The 13623-nt window shown below is 39.3% G+C and overlaps 3 protein-coding genes across 5 annotated transcripts; 1 reads left to right on the plus strand and 2 right to left on the minus strand.

Annotated features, from left to right (window-relative positions):
* Window positions 1–1345: 1345 nt before the first annotated feature.
* Window positions 1346–5062, plus strand: LOC114728143 (syntaxin-43-like). 2 transcript variants are annotated; one of them, XM_028914994.1, is made up of 8 exons: window positions 1346–1631; window positions 2487–2763; window positions 3064–3153; window positions 3607–3684; window positions 3940–4017; window positions 4117–4182; window positions 4265–4345; window positions 4487–5062. In XM_028914994.1, the coding sequence occupies exons 1-8, from the start codon at window positions 1435–1437 to the stop codon at window positions 4592–4594; spliced, it is 975 nt and encodes a 324-aa protein (XP_028770827.1). In that variant the 5' UTR covers window positions 1346–1434; the 3' UTR covers window positions 4595–5062. The 2 variants fall into 2 exon arrangements, with proteins under 2 accessions (XP_028770827.1, XP_028770828.1); XM_028914995.1 differs by having other exon boundaries at window positions 1511–1631; window positions 2507–2763.
* A 783-nt stretch (window positions 5063–5845) lies between these two features.
* LOC114728188 (exonuclease DPD1, chloroplastic/mitochondrial) lies at window positions 5846–9331 on the minus strand. The gene is given in 5 exon segments (XM_028915060.1): window positions 5846–6354; window positions 6462–6667; window positions 7116–7191; window positions 7194–7780; window positions 9058–9331. Coding segments are annotated over 4 exon segments (1017 nt in total). The 5' UTR covers window positions 7711–7780; window positions 9058–9331; the 3' UTR covers window positions 5846–6136.
* Window positions 9332–10997: 1666 nt separating this feature from the next.
* Window positions 10998–13385, minus strand: LOC114728189 (GATA transcription factor 17-like). 2 transcript variants are annotated; one of them, XM_028915062.1, is made up of 3 exons: window positions 12551–13385; window positions 12354–12452; window positions 10998–11727 (listed from the first exon to the last, which is right to left on the minus strand). In XM_028915062.1, the coding sequence occupies exons 1-3, from the start codon at window positions 12569–12571 to the stop codon at window positions 11383–11385; spliced, it is 465 nt and encodes a 154-aa protein (XP_028770895.1). In that variant the 5' UTR covers window positions 12572–13385; the 3' UTR covers window positions 10998–11382. The 2 variants fall into 2 exon arrangements, with proteins under 2 accessions (XP_028770895.1, XP_028770894.1); XM_028915061.1 differs by having other exon boundaries at window positions 12545–13385.
* Between the last annotated feature and the right edge of the window lie 238 nt (window positions 13386–13623).

The raw sequence follows: 13623 nt of genomic DNA on the forward strand, positions 1-13623 counted from the left end.
AAGGATATTTTAGGAAAAACAACACATATTCATTACAAATAACTAATTTAACTAAGTTTTTTAATCTCCCCAAATTAGTCAACTGGGTCTTATAATTAAGACCGGAGGTAGTATTATATTAAGAATGTGAGAGGTATTAATTTCTAGATGCTAAATTTAAGTAGTTTTCACATTTGATTTTTTGAACTTTGGCCAGTTGCGTGAGTTTGAACAAGATTATAAACACAGCTCTTGTGTCTTTAACCAAGGAAGAAGGTAAGTTAGTGCGGAGAAGGAATGTGCCATGGGAATGCACATTGGCTAATGGCCACATACAATGTAAAGAGTTCAGAGACAAAACACATGGTTTCAGAAAGGAGCGGCACCTGGAGGCATATTGATGAGATAGGGTATAATGGCAGGCCAGTTCTGATTCACAACAGGAAAGATAAGTGAACCAGATCAGGCATCATGGGAGACAAGCCGCATGTCCAACTGCTAATCATCTCGCAGCAAGGACCCAGTTTCCCATCAGGCACAGTGTTCGTTAGGAAGCCCACCATCCAGTGCATTTTTACCTCACCATGTCAGCACTTGGAGATTTTATCACATTGCCGTCCAAATTTATTTCCTACATTTTCTCTTGCATAGTTCACAGAGGGTGGTCGGAGAACAAGTTTCTGTCTCAGGATATGTGTTTTTTTTTTTTCCTTTCCATTTACTTCTACTAATCTTAAACTAACGTGACCAATTATTTTTTCCCAACCTAACGGGACCGATTATAATTATTAATAAGATGAATATTTAAAAGAATTAACACAAATGAGTAAAAAACACACTGCACAACACAATTTATACCTGTCAAATTTTACTACTATTACTCCCTTTGAACAATTATACAACAATTGAATTGATCAAGCTCTCCCTTCATCAAGTGGCTACCATTATGGATTATTAGCATTTTTTCCTGCACATAGATATTTTTTATTTGAAAGTAATCATATTTAAGACACTATCAGTTACTAAACACAACAACTCTTTTAGTAGAGATTCGAACTTTAACTCGTCATGGTGTAAGAAACAAGCACCTTTTACTATATTCAATGGACTATTGGTGGGTACATATGGGTTGATGGGCAGCCCATTAATGGCCCATACTATGCTGCGGCCCAAATCAGGTGTTCATTTTGCCACCCTACGTAGTATAGGCCTGTAATAGTATAGATCCGATGGCCCAAAAGCGCGGCGCCCCCCCCCACTCCCAGTTGGACTGTCACGTGACCTTCTGTCCGTACAACCTCGATCACGTGATTTCCCTCAGTTCGCTGCCCCTGCCGAAGTGCCTCTTCCACATTTCTCGTTTGACCGGGACAGAGCCTCAGCCTTCCTCCACTTCCTAATTTCTCCGCCATCCAGATCTATGTCTTGACATTGAATCTGAATTTTGAGCTCTTAATGGCGACGAGAAACCGCACTTTGCTCTATAGGAAGTACAGAGATGCATTGAAGAGTGTTCGGGTTCCGTCGAGTTCTGCGGCCTCGACGAGTTCCGGCGGTGCTGGTGGTCCGGTGATTGAATTGGTCAGCACGTCGCTTCTGAATCAGAATCGTTCTTATGCTCCGCTTAGTACCGAGGATCCTGGTCATTCAAGGTACGCCTTTACCTCACAAATATAGATCCTACTGATAATCTAAACGTTAGTTTCCTGGACGTGGACCAAATGCGGAGATGCTTATATTAAGAATGTTCTCTTTGTCTATATTTCGTGAGCACGACAACGAGATATTTAGGATTGGTCTGCTCACGATTTCGTTCCACTTCCAAAAAGAAGGCATCAGAAATAAGGAATTCGTAACAGCTGATCAGAGATCGGTTGCATAGGACACTCTATCATGCAGGATCATCAACAACGAATCTGATCTATGTATAATGATCAATTTCCAGCCCTTGTCGTGGGACATTGCTTCTACATCGAAGCCGGAGTTTTCTTCCGGAGTTGTTGCAAGTTCCTGCCGCGTTTTATTAGTAGCTGGGCTGTAATGCACTAGTTCTGCTCTCCGTAGCTGAAACCTTATTCGGTAGGAGTTTTTGCCTTTTGGCTGAGAAAATTAGTGAAGGAACTGAGTATGACGTAAAGCACTGAAGACTTCTCTTTGTTATAGTTCATACGTGAAGCTTGTGGAAGTTGGACTAATAGATGAATAATCTATCTCACCTCTTGTTTATTGGTAATAAAAAATAAATCGATCAATGCGAAACCCGTAGAATGTGGACTAACAGACATATCATTTGCCTTACCCGTCTTGTTCATCAATGGAAGATTTCTTGTTCATCTGGTGGAGAAATGCCATGAAGACGGATGTACTTCTTCTAATCTGAACACTGTCTTACAAAATTTTACGTGTTTAAACTTTTTTGGGGTAATTTCGTTATGCAACTATGTATCATTTACTTTTGGCTTGCATGGATGTCTAAATTTATAAAAACTTACTTCTTATGGATTCAGTAAGGGTCCACTTACTGTAGGACTGCCTCCAGCCTGGGTGGATGTATCTGAAGAAATATCAGCAAATGTGCAACGTGCACGCACAAAAATGGCAGAGCTGGCCAAAGCTCATGCAAAGGCGTTAATGCCATCATTTGGAGATGGCAAGGAGGAACAACGAACCATTGAAACTCTAACTCATGAGATAACTGACTTGATAAAGCGATCAGAGAGGCGACTGCAGAGACTTTCTGCTACCGGGCCTTCTGAGGATTCCAGTGTGAGGAAGAACGTGCAGGTATAAGCATAATCGTACAGGTGCAGAACTGTCACCGCGTACCACTGTTAGAGTATGACCTTTTTGGGAACAACAAGAAATCCGTTTTTTTCAATTCATTTGAAAATCTACAGTCTCTTTATCAACAACGGATATAAGTATAACTCTGTGGTGTGTTATTCTGTTAATTGAGTCTTTGACCATACCTTCTTTCTGCTGCTATGTTTAAACGTATGCATTTCACAAGCTTCTTGGATGATCTTTCAGTTGCTTTTGTAATTTGTTGAACTTTTTGGTATTTTATCTGTGTATTTCATGCAGCGCTCTCTAGCTACTGACCTTCAGAACCTCTCTGTAGAGCTCCGCAAGAAACAATCAAATTATTTGAAGCGACTTAGACAGCAAAAAGAGGTGAGAAGTTTTCAACAGGAAAAAAAAAAGTTGGAAAATATTTTCTTTCTTTAAATATTTGCTGGCAGAATGACAATTTAACAAATCAATAGCATCATTTATGCAATTCAATTCAATACAAATCAGCGCGTAAAATTCTGTGTGTAGTTTCATGTACAAAATTGCGTCTCCCGTATATTACCATTGTTGTTGATTGTTGGCAATTGAACTTTTATAATTCCATATCATCGGTTAACTCTGAACTGTTGATGAACAGACGAAGTGTATTCGGTATTATATCGTTGGAAAAAATTATAAATCTACCGTTAATGATTGCATTGTCCACCTTTGCTCTTTACTCTCGTCTGGAGTTTATCCTGGTTACTGGGCTACTAGCTTACTGTGATATACGAGCACTATATAACTTGTGGATCATGTTTTATAGCTATTGATTAATATTTTATGATTATGTAGGGACAAGATGGGGTGGATCTAGAGATCAACATAAATGGAAGTAAATCCAGATTTGAAGATGATGCTTTGGACAATATGGTATTTGATTTGTATTTCCTCTATTTTTATTGGTTCATTTCATTCTTTCTTTGGCAGGGAAGATGAGCTCAAGAATATTATTGCTATCATTTTTTTCATTGGGACGATTATTGACAAATTCTTTAATCCATTTTACCGGCTGTATCATTCCTTTTTCTTTTTCTTTTTCTTTTTTAAACAAATTTCAATGTTTTTTGTACATGATTGAATATTAGCAACTCAGTTAACCTGGCACTGTCAAAAAAACATACGTAGGTATTTAACGAGCACCAGATGGCCAAGCTGAAAAAAAGTGAAGCATTCACAGTAGAAAGAGAAAAGGAGATCCAACAGGCGAGCAGAAGTTTCTTATTTGCTGTGCCGGCCTTTGTAGACTTAGTGCTAATTTCTATATGTTGATGGACTAAAAAAGTTCATTATATGATATTATAGGTTGTGGAATCAGTAAACGAGCTTGCTCAAATTATGAAAGATCTGTCTGTACTAGTAATAGACCAGGTCAGCAGATATTCTTTCTCTATGGAGTCTACTACCTTGAGATTTGGAGTCATGATGATAAATTGACATACTCTTTATACAGGGAACCATTGTTGATCGGATAGACTACAACATTCAGAATGTTGCAACTACAGTTGAGGATGGCCTTAAACAGTTGCAGAAGGTCTGTGACTTCTCGTTTGTTATTTTTTGCTGGACTGGACTACTTGTTTCTCAGGCTTCCTTCTTTCTCAATCTCTTTCATTCTCTTTTATCATTTTCCCCCTGATATGATGGTAATCTTATGGTTTCATCGGACATGCAGGCCGAGAGAACACAAAGGAAGGGGGGCATGGTGATGTGTGCGACGGTGCTTATTATCATGTGCTTCGTTATGCTGGTTCTCCTAATCCTCAAGGAAATATTGTTGTGATCCATGGAGACTTGATTCTTTTATTATGATCACTTGTCATTCGTGCGATCCTCTCCACCGACACCACCCACTGCTTGATTGGACCATGATTATGCAGAGTTTGTTAGAGAAAACGAAAGACTATCTCAATTGTTAACCTTTATTGCGGATGGCGGCCGAGGGTGGGAGGAGGCACCGATTACGTTGTTCTAACTTTGGTGGGAATCTTTTTTCTTTTTTTTTTCCCCGCCTGAACTTTGGTGGGATTCATTAGGAGAGGGTACCGATGACCCAAAGATGTATAGAGCGGCTGTATTGATTCTTTTTTTTTTTTAGCAGAATAATTATTTGCTCTTTCAACCTTGTACTGAATTCCATTTTTTTGGTCGATATTTTAATTTTCCTCGGCTGTTCTTTTTGGGTTCCGCACGCATGCTTGCGCTTCAAGGGAATGAGAATTTGTGTTTGTACCAAAATATTGATGGAATAAAACGAGGAACAGAAAGTTTGCGTTCTGGAAGGGACATGCATGCTGGGATTATCGTTGCGCTATTGCATGTATATCCAGTGCGAAGGAAATCTCTAAATTGATAGAGGAAAAGGAATGAAAACGAAGCAACTTGCTTTGGAGTTTGAACGGCATAAAGTTGGAGGGTATTTTTTTTTTTTTTTGGTGTTTGGTTCTATTTAAAAAATTAAATGCATGCAAATATTAATAATTATGCCAAATTATTTTTATCCTTTTTTTTTTGTCTGAAAAAGTAATACTACCTCCGGTCTTTAATATAAGACTCTATTTGACTTTTTGTTTGGTCCTAATTATAAGACTCCAATCCATTTTGTCTCTCATATTTATGCATTTTTTTCCAAGATAGTCCTTCTAATAATGATAGTTATAACCAATACACTTAATTAGCAAGGATATTTTAGGAATGACAACATTTATTTATTACAAATAACTAACTTAACTTACTTCCTTAATCTCCTCAAATAAGTCAACTGAGTCTTATAATTAGGACCGGTAGTATAAACTCTACATTTGTTTATCTTGATTTTTTTGTTTATAATGTTAATGTGAAGCGGTTTGAGATATTTTTTCAGCACAGCGGCGGAGGCTTTGGCGATTCTGACGGGACTGCAAGCCAGTAAACAGCAGATCTTCTGATTTTCAAGGATGTACTTTCAGAATGTCACAAGAGACCTGGTGCGCTTTTGGTTGTCTGTCTCTGTTTGTTTCAAGCTTGGCAAATCTGATAGGATAAAGCTTTATGATTCAGCAAATAAATTCCTGAACTTATTGAGAAGAAATTAATTAAAAAATACAGCGTTTCTTTTCTCCTTCAGTTACAAATATAACGTTACATCATCTGCATTATCACCTGTCAAATAATTGTAAGGAATTGACGGAATGCCGCCTATCTATGGGTAGTTTCAGACCATTGAGGACCTAATTTCTTTTTCCTGGACTACAATGTGCTAGTCCTCTCGATGCAACTACCATCGATTCCCACATATCAATATTCGGATACAATGAAGAACATCAATGATAATATTGTCAGGCAACTAGCCTGAATTCTTCTTTCTCTTAGAGTTGGCCAGATCTGATTCCGTAAATGATCTTTTGACAAGGCCAGATAAGGTTAATTTGAGGTCAAAGGTCAATCTAGGAAGTATCCTTGACAAAGTATTCACATCTACCATGGCCCTATGAGCTGATCCATCCACCTGAATTTTATAGAGCTCACGAAGGGCCTCAAGTGTTGTCGAAGAAAGTTTTGTTCCTGTCAACAACACTGTGTCAGTTACTTCAAACCTGAGCTCCGCATGCGTAATGTGAGGAGGGAGGGAGGGGGGGGGGGCAGAGAGAGACAGAGAGAAAGAAAGAGACCTATAGACTTCTTTAATTCACGTGCCAACGGAAGGGTATCTGCAAATAGCCAGTTAGGAGGAATTTCTACGGAACATCGTCTAAATTCATTAATGATGAAGGGTACATCAAAACAGCGAGCATTGTGACCAACCCATAATACATAGCCACCAGGCTTCTGACGGCTTTGAATATACTGTAATAAGATGGGAATCAGGTCCTCCATCCTACAGAAAATCGAAAAACACAAATAAACGCTCCATGGTTTCCCTTGCCAAATTACGTGAATTAACTATAAGTACAAAATCAATAAAAAACACCATAACAATACTCTTAGCTTTGTCAATCAGCAATTCTCACGCTAAAATGATAGAGAACATTTGAAGCCAATAGATTTGCCTGTTTCTATTGCTCTTTCACTGAGAGCGTACCATGGTCAGACAATCTTCTTCAAACCAACTTTTAGGTGCTGTGTCAACCTAAACCTCGGTGTCCTACCCATATAATGTGAAATGATTTGATCTGTTTATCCAGTCTAAACAAGCATAATTTTAAGTTGTTCTTGGTAGTAGTGCAGTAATTTTGACCTTTCTACAAAATTGCCATAGGTACAGAATCTGGAAAGCGTAAACGGATGGTGAGACCAGAAAAAAAAAAAATTCCACAGAAGATTACCTTGGAACATCGGGCCTGTTTACCATCTTTGTGGTAATGCCATGAATATAAGAATTACTAACATCACGTTCAGGTTTACGAGAGTTTGGAAGGTGCTATTCTCACCGCCTTGAAGATCTCGGAGTGCAATCTCAATGATCCGTCCATCTACTCTGCTAAGCCCAGTAGTCTCAATATCAAAAACAATAGTAGTGACTTTGCTAGATAAATCTTTATTCTGAGCGATCTCTTGCTGTATGTCGCAGGATTGAAAATCCTGGAAATGAACTAGCTGTGCTTTATTTACATTTAATGCAGAACTTGCCAATACCGTTTCACTTGAAATTTCAGGCTTGATGATTCCTGTCCTGGTGCTCCAGGTGGCTTGTTTATTTCCTTTTCCCTCTGTTTTTGTAGTTACAGGTCTTCTATTACTCCACTTCTTACTGTGCCCTCCATTCTGCCCATAAATTCTAGAACAAAGTACCCTAACACTAGAATTATTACCATAAATCTTTCTTGAGCTGTGGAAGGTTTCATCCCAATAATTAGCTATGCTGTGTATTCTGCATCTGGGTACTTGTAATAATGAAAAAAACATGGTTCCTATCTTCATCTGAATCCAATACAACTAAGCAATATTGTATGACCAATAACTCATCACTTTATAGGCCAGCAGCTACAACCTGCAACACCGCATAAATAGTAATGATTGGGCTAAGAAATTACCACACCAGCATAAATTATTGTGCAAGACTTACCTGCCATTAGATGCTTAACCAACACAAAAGCAAGACATAAACTTTGAGTTATAGATTCATGAAGAAAAGAGAGTTTTCACGGAGAAAAGAATCAGTCATGGTTCAAAGGTTATGAATACATGGATTTATCTGACATATCTTAATACTTTTGTAATTATTAAACCTGGGGCAACATTTTACTTATCAAACCTCAAGTTCTTTTGTAAAGTAAAAGAAGGCATCGTTAAGGCAAATTGTCCAAACACCCACAATGAAGTAATTCCTGAATCAAAGAAAGAGAAATTGGATTTTGCCATGCTAGACCAACAACAAAAACCTACAGAAAAGTAAAGGGACAAGTTCAGATCCAAATTTTCGTCAGACTCAGGAAACAGAAGGTCGGTAACATTCAGTTTCATTATATCATATATATGATAATGTCTGCAACAATAGTTTATTGTGCAACAAAAATTGCTCCATAATCAATTAAAGCATATTATTCAATTAAATCAAACCTTTAAAAAGATGTTGATGTGTTTTGTCACGCTAATTACATCAAATTGCCTTGTGTAACTTCAAACAATTATAGACCAGCATTCCCTTTCTGAAAATATCCCACAACTCCCCCACAAACAAGAAATCGAAGAAATCTGCTGGAGTTCATTATGCCAATTGATAATGTGATAGCAGCATGAACAGCATATTATAAGCAAGAAGGCGTGAATTAATTGATAAGGCAGGAATTTCAATAAGACATGGATTTTACAAACAGATACACTAAGAGCACTTCCATAAAATCTACATCAGCAATATCAAGAGGCATATTAAGATGAACACTAGAAAAAGATTTATAGATGGATGAAGAAAAGGAAAGCAAAAAAAATCATCGCAATATAAAAGCTATTGGTAAGTCGCTCAACCAGGACAAGGACCTTAACTACTAGTTGAAATTAAAACAAGAAAATCAATCATACTTTGTACTAAACACCAAGGACGTTAATTCCTGACATATATGCTCGCAACATTTTCTTATTGAACTCAACCCGTTGAATATGACTGGGGAAACAGAAGCTCGACTTCAACTTTAGAAGAAAATAAAATCATAAGAAGCTTAGATTCAACATCGAGTCCGCCAGAAGTCGCCCATTTTGAAAATGTCCCACGCAAGCAGGCAGAAAAGAACAGAGTTGAATGGAAAGTAGAGAGTAAACAAGAAAACTTGCCTGATGGTGGCGGTAGGTCCAGAAGACAAACAAAAGCATTAAGCTTGAAATCAGAATGAAAGTCAATCTACTTAAAGGCGAGAGAGAGGAGCGGAGAAGAAGAAGGAACGTGAGATCATGTGGAGCGAGCGAGAAGAAACATCGGAAAACAGCGCAACTATGCCCACCCCCAATGACAACGTAACTTGCGGATCGCCTTGTTAGATGTGCGTTCTTTTCTACTCCACTCAACCCCTTCTTCGTTTTGCCAAATAATCTTGTTCACGGATTAGATTATCGTGACAGGTTTTTAGCTCATAAAATTCAAACGAGTTATTACGCTATGTGAAAATATTTAGATGTGTTAGGTTCGGAAAATATTAATTATTTTCAACACACGCTTTGAATGGGTTAAATCTATTTTCTTCCAAAGAAAAACACAAAAAAGGAAAAAGAAAGACTTCTTTTGGTCCTGAAAGTTAATTTATATTTATACATCTATCCTTGAGTGATTCACGAGTTCATAAATGATTGATTTTAAAATTTCGGGTTAACAAGTTGAATTACTCCAAGCACATGCTCCGTTTTGATGTTGGTGACGAGTGCAAATCTCATCTAATTCAACAATTATTATTATTATGGTCGAAAAGAGCAAAGTATCGTGTGCGATTATGCGTTGCTTGAGATGGTAGGCTACGTTAAAGATGTTTCTTGCTTCACAACTTTTCCCAGCTTCAGGGTCTTCTGAAAATTAGGAAATGAGTTTTCTTTTCCTTTACCAAAAAAAAAAAAAACAATTTAACCATCTTATATATGGGAGTAAACCAATTCACCCACCAAGTACCAACAAACACGCATCCCCTTTTTTTGTCATTTTAATAAATATCTTTCACTAAAAAGGGTGCGGAATGTGATTAAATCAAGACATCCTTACTCTGGGTCCCTATAATTTATTTCACTAGGAACCAATATAGCTTCATTGTGTAGAAGAGTTGATCTTTTTGTTTGTTGATCAGTGTTTACGTGATTTTAACGGTGTAAATTAACTAAAAGCCATGTAATCATCCAGGGAGTAAATGCGAAATTTCCAGAAAACACCGTTATTGCCTTCCTTTTTTTTGTGGGAAATATCCCGTTATTGTTGAGAGTTCAGAAGACGTATTGTAAGGCCATCCGAAAAGAACGGCTCAAATATGTAAGTTCATGAACGACAACGTGTGTCCTTTTTTTAATTTTAAAAAAAAAAGGGCACCTCATAGCATCCATAGAATTAGGCAGGGATCAGGGACTCGGGTTTTTGATCTGCTTTACTTCTTTTTCATTTTTATTTTTGGGGGGCCGGAATCAAACGGGAATATGCCCAGTAGCCAAAGCAAAGCTAGACAAGCTTGGGAGATTCGTTGTATTCCCACAGGAAGAAGAGGGAATAACTGAATTCTTGGGGGAAAAAAGAAAGCTTATTTAAATATCACAAAATTAACATTTTAGAAGACACTGCATTTTTCTTTCCAGTCAGTCAACACGTTTTAATTTAATAGCTTGTTTCCCTTGGCACCTTGGCAATGCCCTGGACCCTGGACCCTGGACCCTGGACGACAAGAGAGGGGATCGGCGATTGAAAAATCAGACTCAAAGCTTCAGTTGAAAGTAAGGTTCAAACTTCAAACCTGGAGTGGCTTCTAATCCAACAAGTTTAGAAAAGAAACAACGAGAAGCCCAAAATGGATCCAATTCACGTGCCTCACATGGACACCAACCCTCCCATAGATTTTGGGCCATTGGAAATAACGACAGAGCAAAGCCTTGCGGTGCGAGTGACCCAACAGAATACAGAAAGCCCACAATCGCTGGCCAGTGGCCAGGCACCTGTTTAGGTATGCATGCAACCTTGATACCTTTAGCTGACACTGTTATGCTACGTACACACGCTCTTCTTTGGCCATCACTCTAATGAGTTTACCTAAAGGTCACCAATGGCGTAACCGAAACACCATGCTTCGAATATGATTCAGGGCAACACTTAATATAATATGTACAGTGAAATATTTACATCAATTGAGCATATTCCCACCACCAAAAAAAAAAGAAGAGGAAAGTAGTCGCTATTCCTAATTCCTATGACAAATGTCTCCTTTGCCTTCGACTTTCTATCCCCGAAACACACTCCAAACTTTGTTTCATTCCCCTGTAAGATGAACCCAGGGAATTTCGCTTCATCAATGCAAAGAACAACTATACACGCCTACAGAAACTAAGAAGTTAGCCACCGTATGAAACCAAAAAGGGTCACGTTGACTGGGGTTATCTTAAAATTGTTAACCCCACTCCCTCGAGATTTGTTTCCCTCTAAGCGAAAATAAAGCCACAGGATAATGCCATCAAACAGAAAGCCGCTTCCTCCACTTCCCCTAACTTCCTTTTCCTCTGGCATCTCTGTTTCTTCAAAACCGCCGGCACGCTCTGCAATGAAACCTCCTCACTCCATCCTATCGTGTTCCTTTCCACCGATTCCCTCACCTGATTGTCATTAGTGGCTGTAGCAGCGGTGGAGATGACGGTGACGGTGACAGCATCAGCAGCGTCACCGCTAGAATTATGAGCTCTATCTCTTTTCCCATCCAGCCCTCTGTTGAATCTGACCGCAGACGTCCTTCTCTTCCTGTATCTAATCCCACAAGCGTTGCATAGCGTCTGCATCACAAAATACTGGTTTCTCAGATTCTCTTTCCCAAAACCAAAATTCGAGGGCCAAGGCTATCTTCATAGTAATTGCGACAAGGTACGACATACATGAAGAAAAAGTTGAGCCATGTGTGGCACGGCCGGTGAGAGAAGTCGAACTTCAGTAGGGGGAAAAAGGTTGTAATAAATAATATGGCCTACAACTAGGGACCCCTAAATCAACATAAATATGTAATAAAAACACAAAAAAAGCAACAGGTGACCACAAAAGTGGATCGTATTCAAATATGAAACTGAGTGAAAAGAAAAGTTGACGGCACGAGAAAAGATTACTATCCCAAATAAAGTTCAATTTGCAAAAAAGCCACGCCAAACCATATGAACCAGGGGAGGACGAGGTGAAATTGGAGGAGTCGTAGTTATTTCCATGAAGAATCAAAAGTGAACAGAGATGGATTGGATAATAACACACCACCAACCTAAAATTGACCCCTGACCGACCGGATTAAAATAAAGATGATAGTCGAGAGTTCACTTGAAGACAAACAAAGAAAACCCATGAGCTGCTAGAAAGTGGGGGGGGAGTAATGTCAAGCGAGAATGAAATCATAATGAGTTGCAGTGGTGGGCATTACCTTGGGCCCAGCTGGCCCTCCTCTCCAGAGTGGGGTTTTCGTGGTTCTGCAATCAGTGCAGCACTTATTGACGTCACCCGATTCATCCGATGAAGATTCCTGCGTTGTAAGCAACACATATTAGAATTATTAAGAGGAGACGACCCCGATTAATGCAACAGTGGAAACTCATAATTCACTCAGGAGCCCACCTTCACCTTTATATCCATCATTACCATCGACCTACCGCAGCAAGAATTCAAATCAAGCAGATCTTACAATCACCAGAGGAAGAAAAACGCATGGGCTAGGGAAAAACGCATAGGTTTATATGGCCAAACAAAATTGAGGAAACCTCGGGGAGAAACCAGAAGCAGAGCAAGCGTGAGAAAGGTTGAAAATGACAATGGAGAAAGTAAGAATTGTAGTGAGGAAAGGCAGGAAGGAAAATGGGATGATGGAAGAGATGCAGAGAAAGAACCGACAGGGTGAATATACGCAAAACCCTAGCGCGGGGCAATAAAATGACAGGAATGCCCCCAGTGTTGCGCAAAATTCAACGGGGGCAACCCGCCAAATTTCACAAAATGGCGCGACCACGTGTGCGGCTGCCGTCTGGCGTCTGCGCGCGAAAGAAACAGAAAATTCAGGAGCCCTCTGGTCTGTGCAGCCTCCACTACAAAGCCCCGGATCCCAGTTCCACGTCCCCCATGTGGTACAAACTACAAGGAAATGATCCCTTTGAAAAAGAACTGGAAGCTTTGGATTTCTGAGAAGGGTTTATTTCATTACTTTGATGGAAACAACGTTCTAATGGAATTTGTGGATTATCCTTAATAAATTATGATAACAACATTTCCGGCCCCAATAGCCTTGGGGGTCGATGGTGGAGCGAGGAGCATTGATGATACGGGCCCTGTGGACAGCGGCGGTGAGCGGAGGGTGAAGGGTGGCTAACGACCACATAAGCCATTCCGCCAGCAGCAATAACAGAACCCACTTGCGGTGGAGCATCCGACTGCCACCATTTGAATGCCCAATCAATCAAGACACCACCCTTGCTCCGGGTTTTTATTTATTTCTTTGAATATTAAATCATCCAAAATTATTTTTCGGAGTCCGAATAACTTTAATCTAAAAAATTCTTCTTTCTTTTTTTTGGGCCAACAATCTTAAAAATTCTATCGCATCATACAAATATCCAAGTATAACAAACAAACAACAAGCCTTATCCCACTAGGTGGGGTCGGCTACATGAATCACACGACGCCATCGTGCTCTGTTAACAACC

Source organism: Neltuma alba, unplaced genomic scaffold, assembly GCF_004799145.2.
Source record: "Neltuma alba isolate B1F8T4 unplaced genomic scaffold, ASM479914v2 tig00012522_pilon, whole genome shotgun sequence".
Classification (NCBI taxonomy): Eukaryota; Viridiplantae; Streptophyta; class Magnoliopsida; order Fabales; family Fabaceae; genus Neltuma; species Neltuma alba.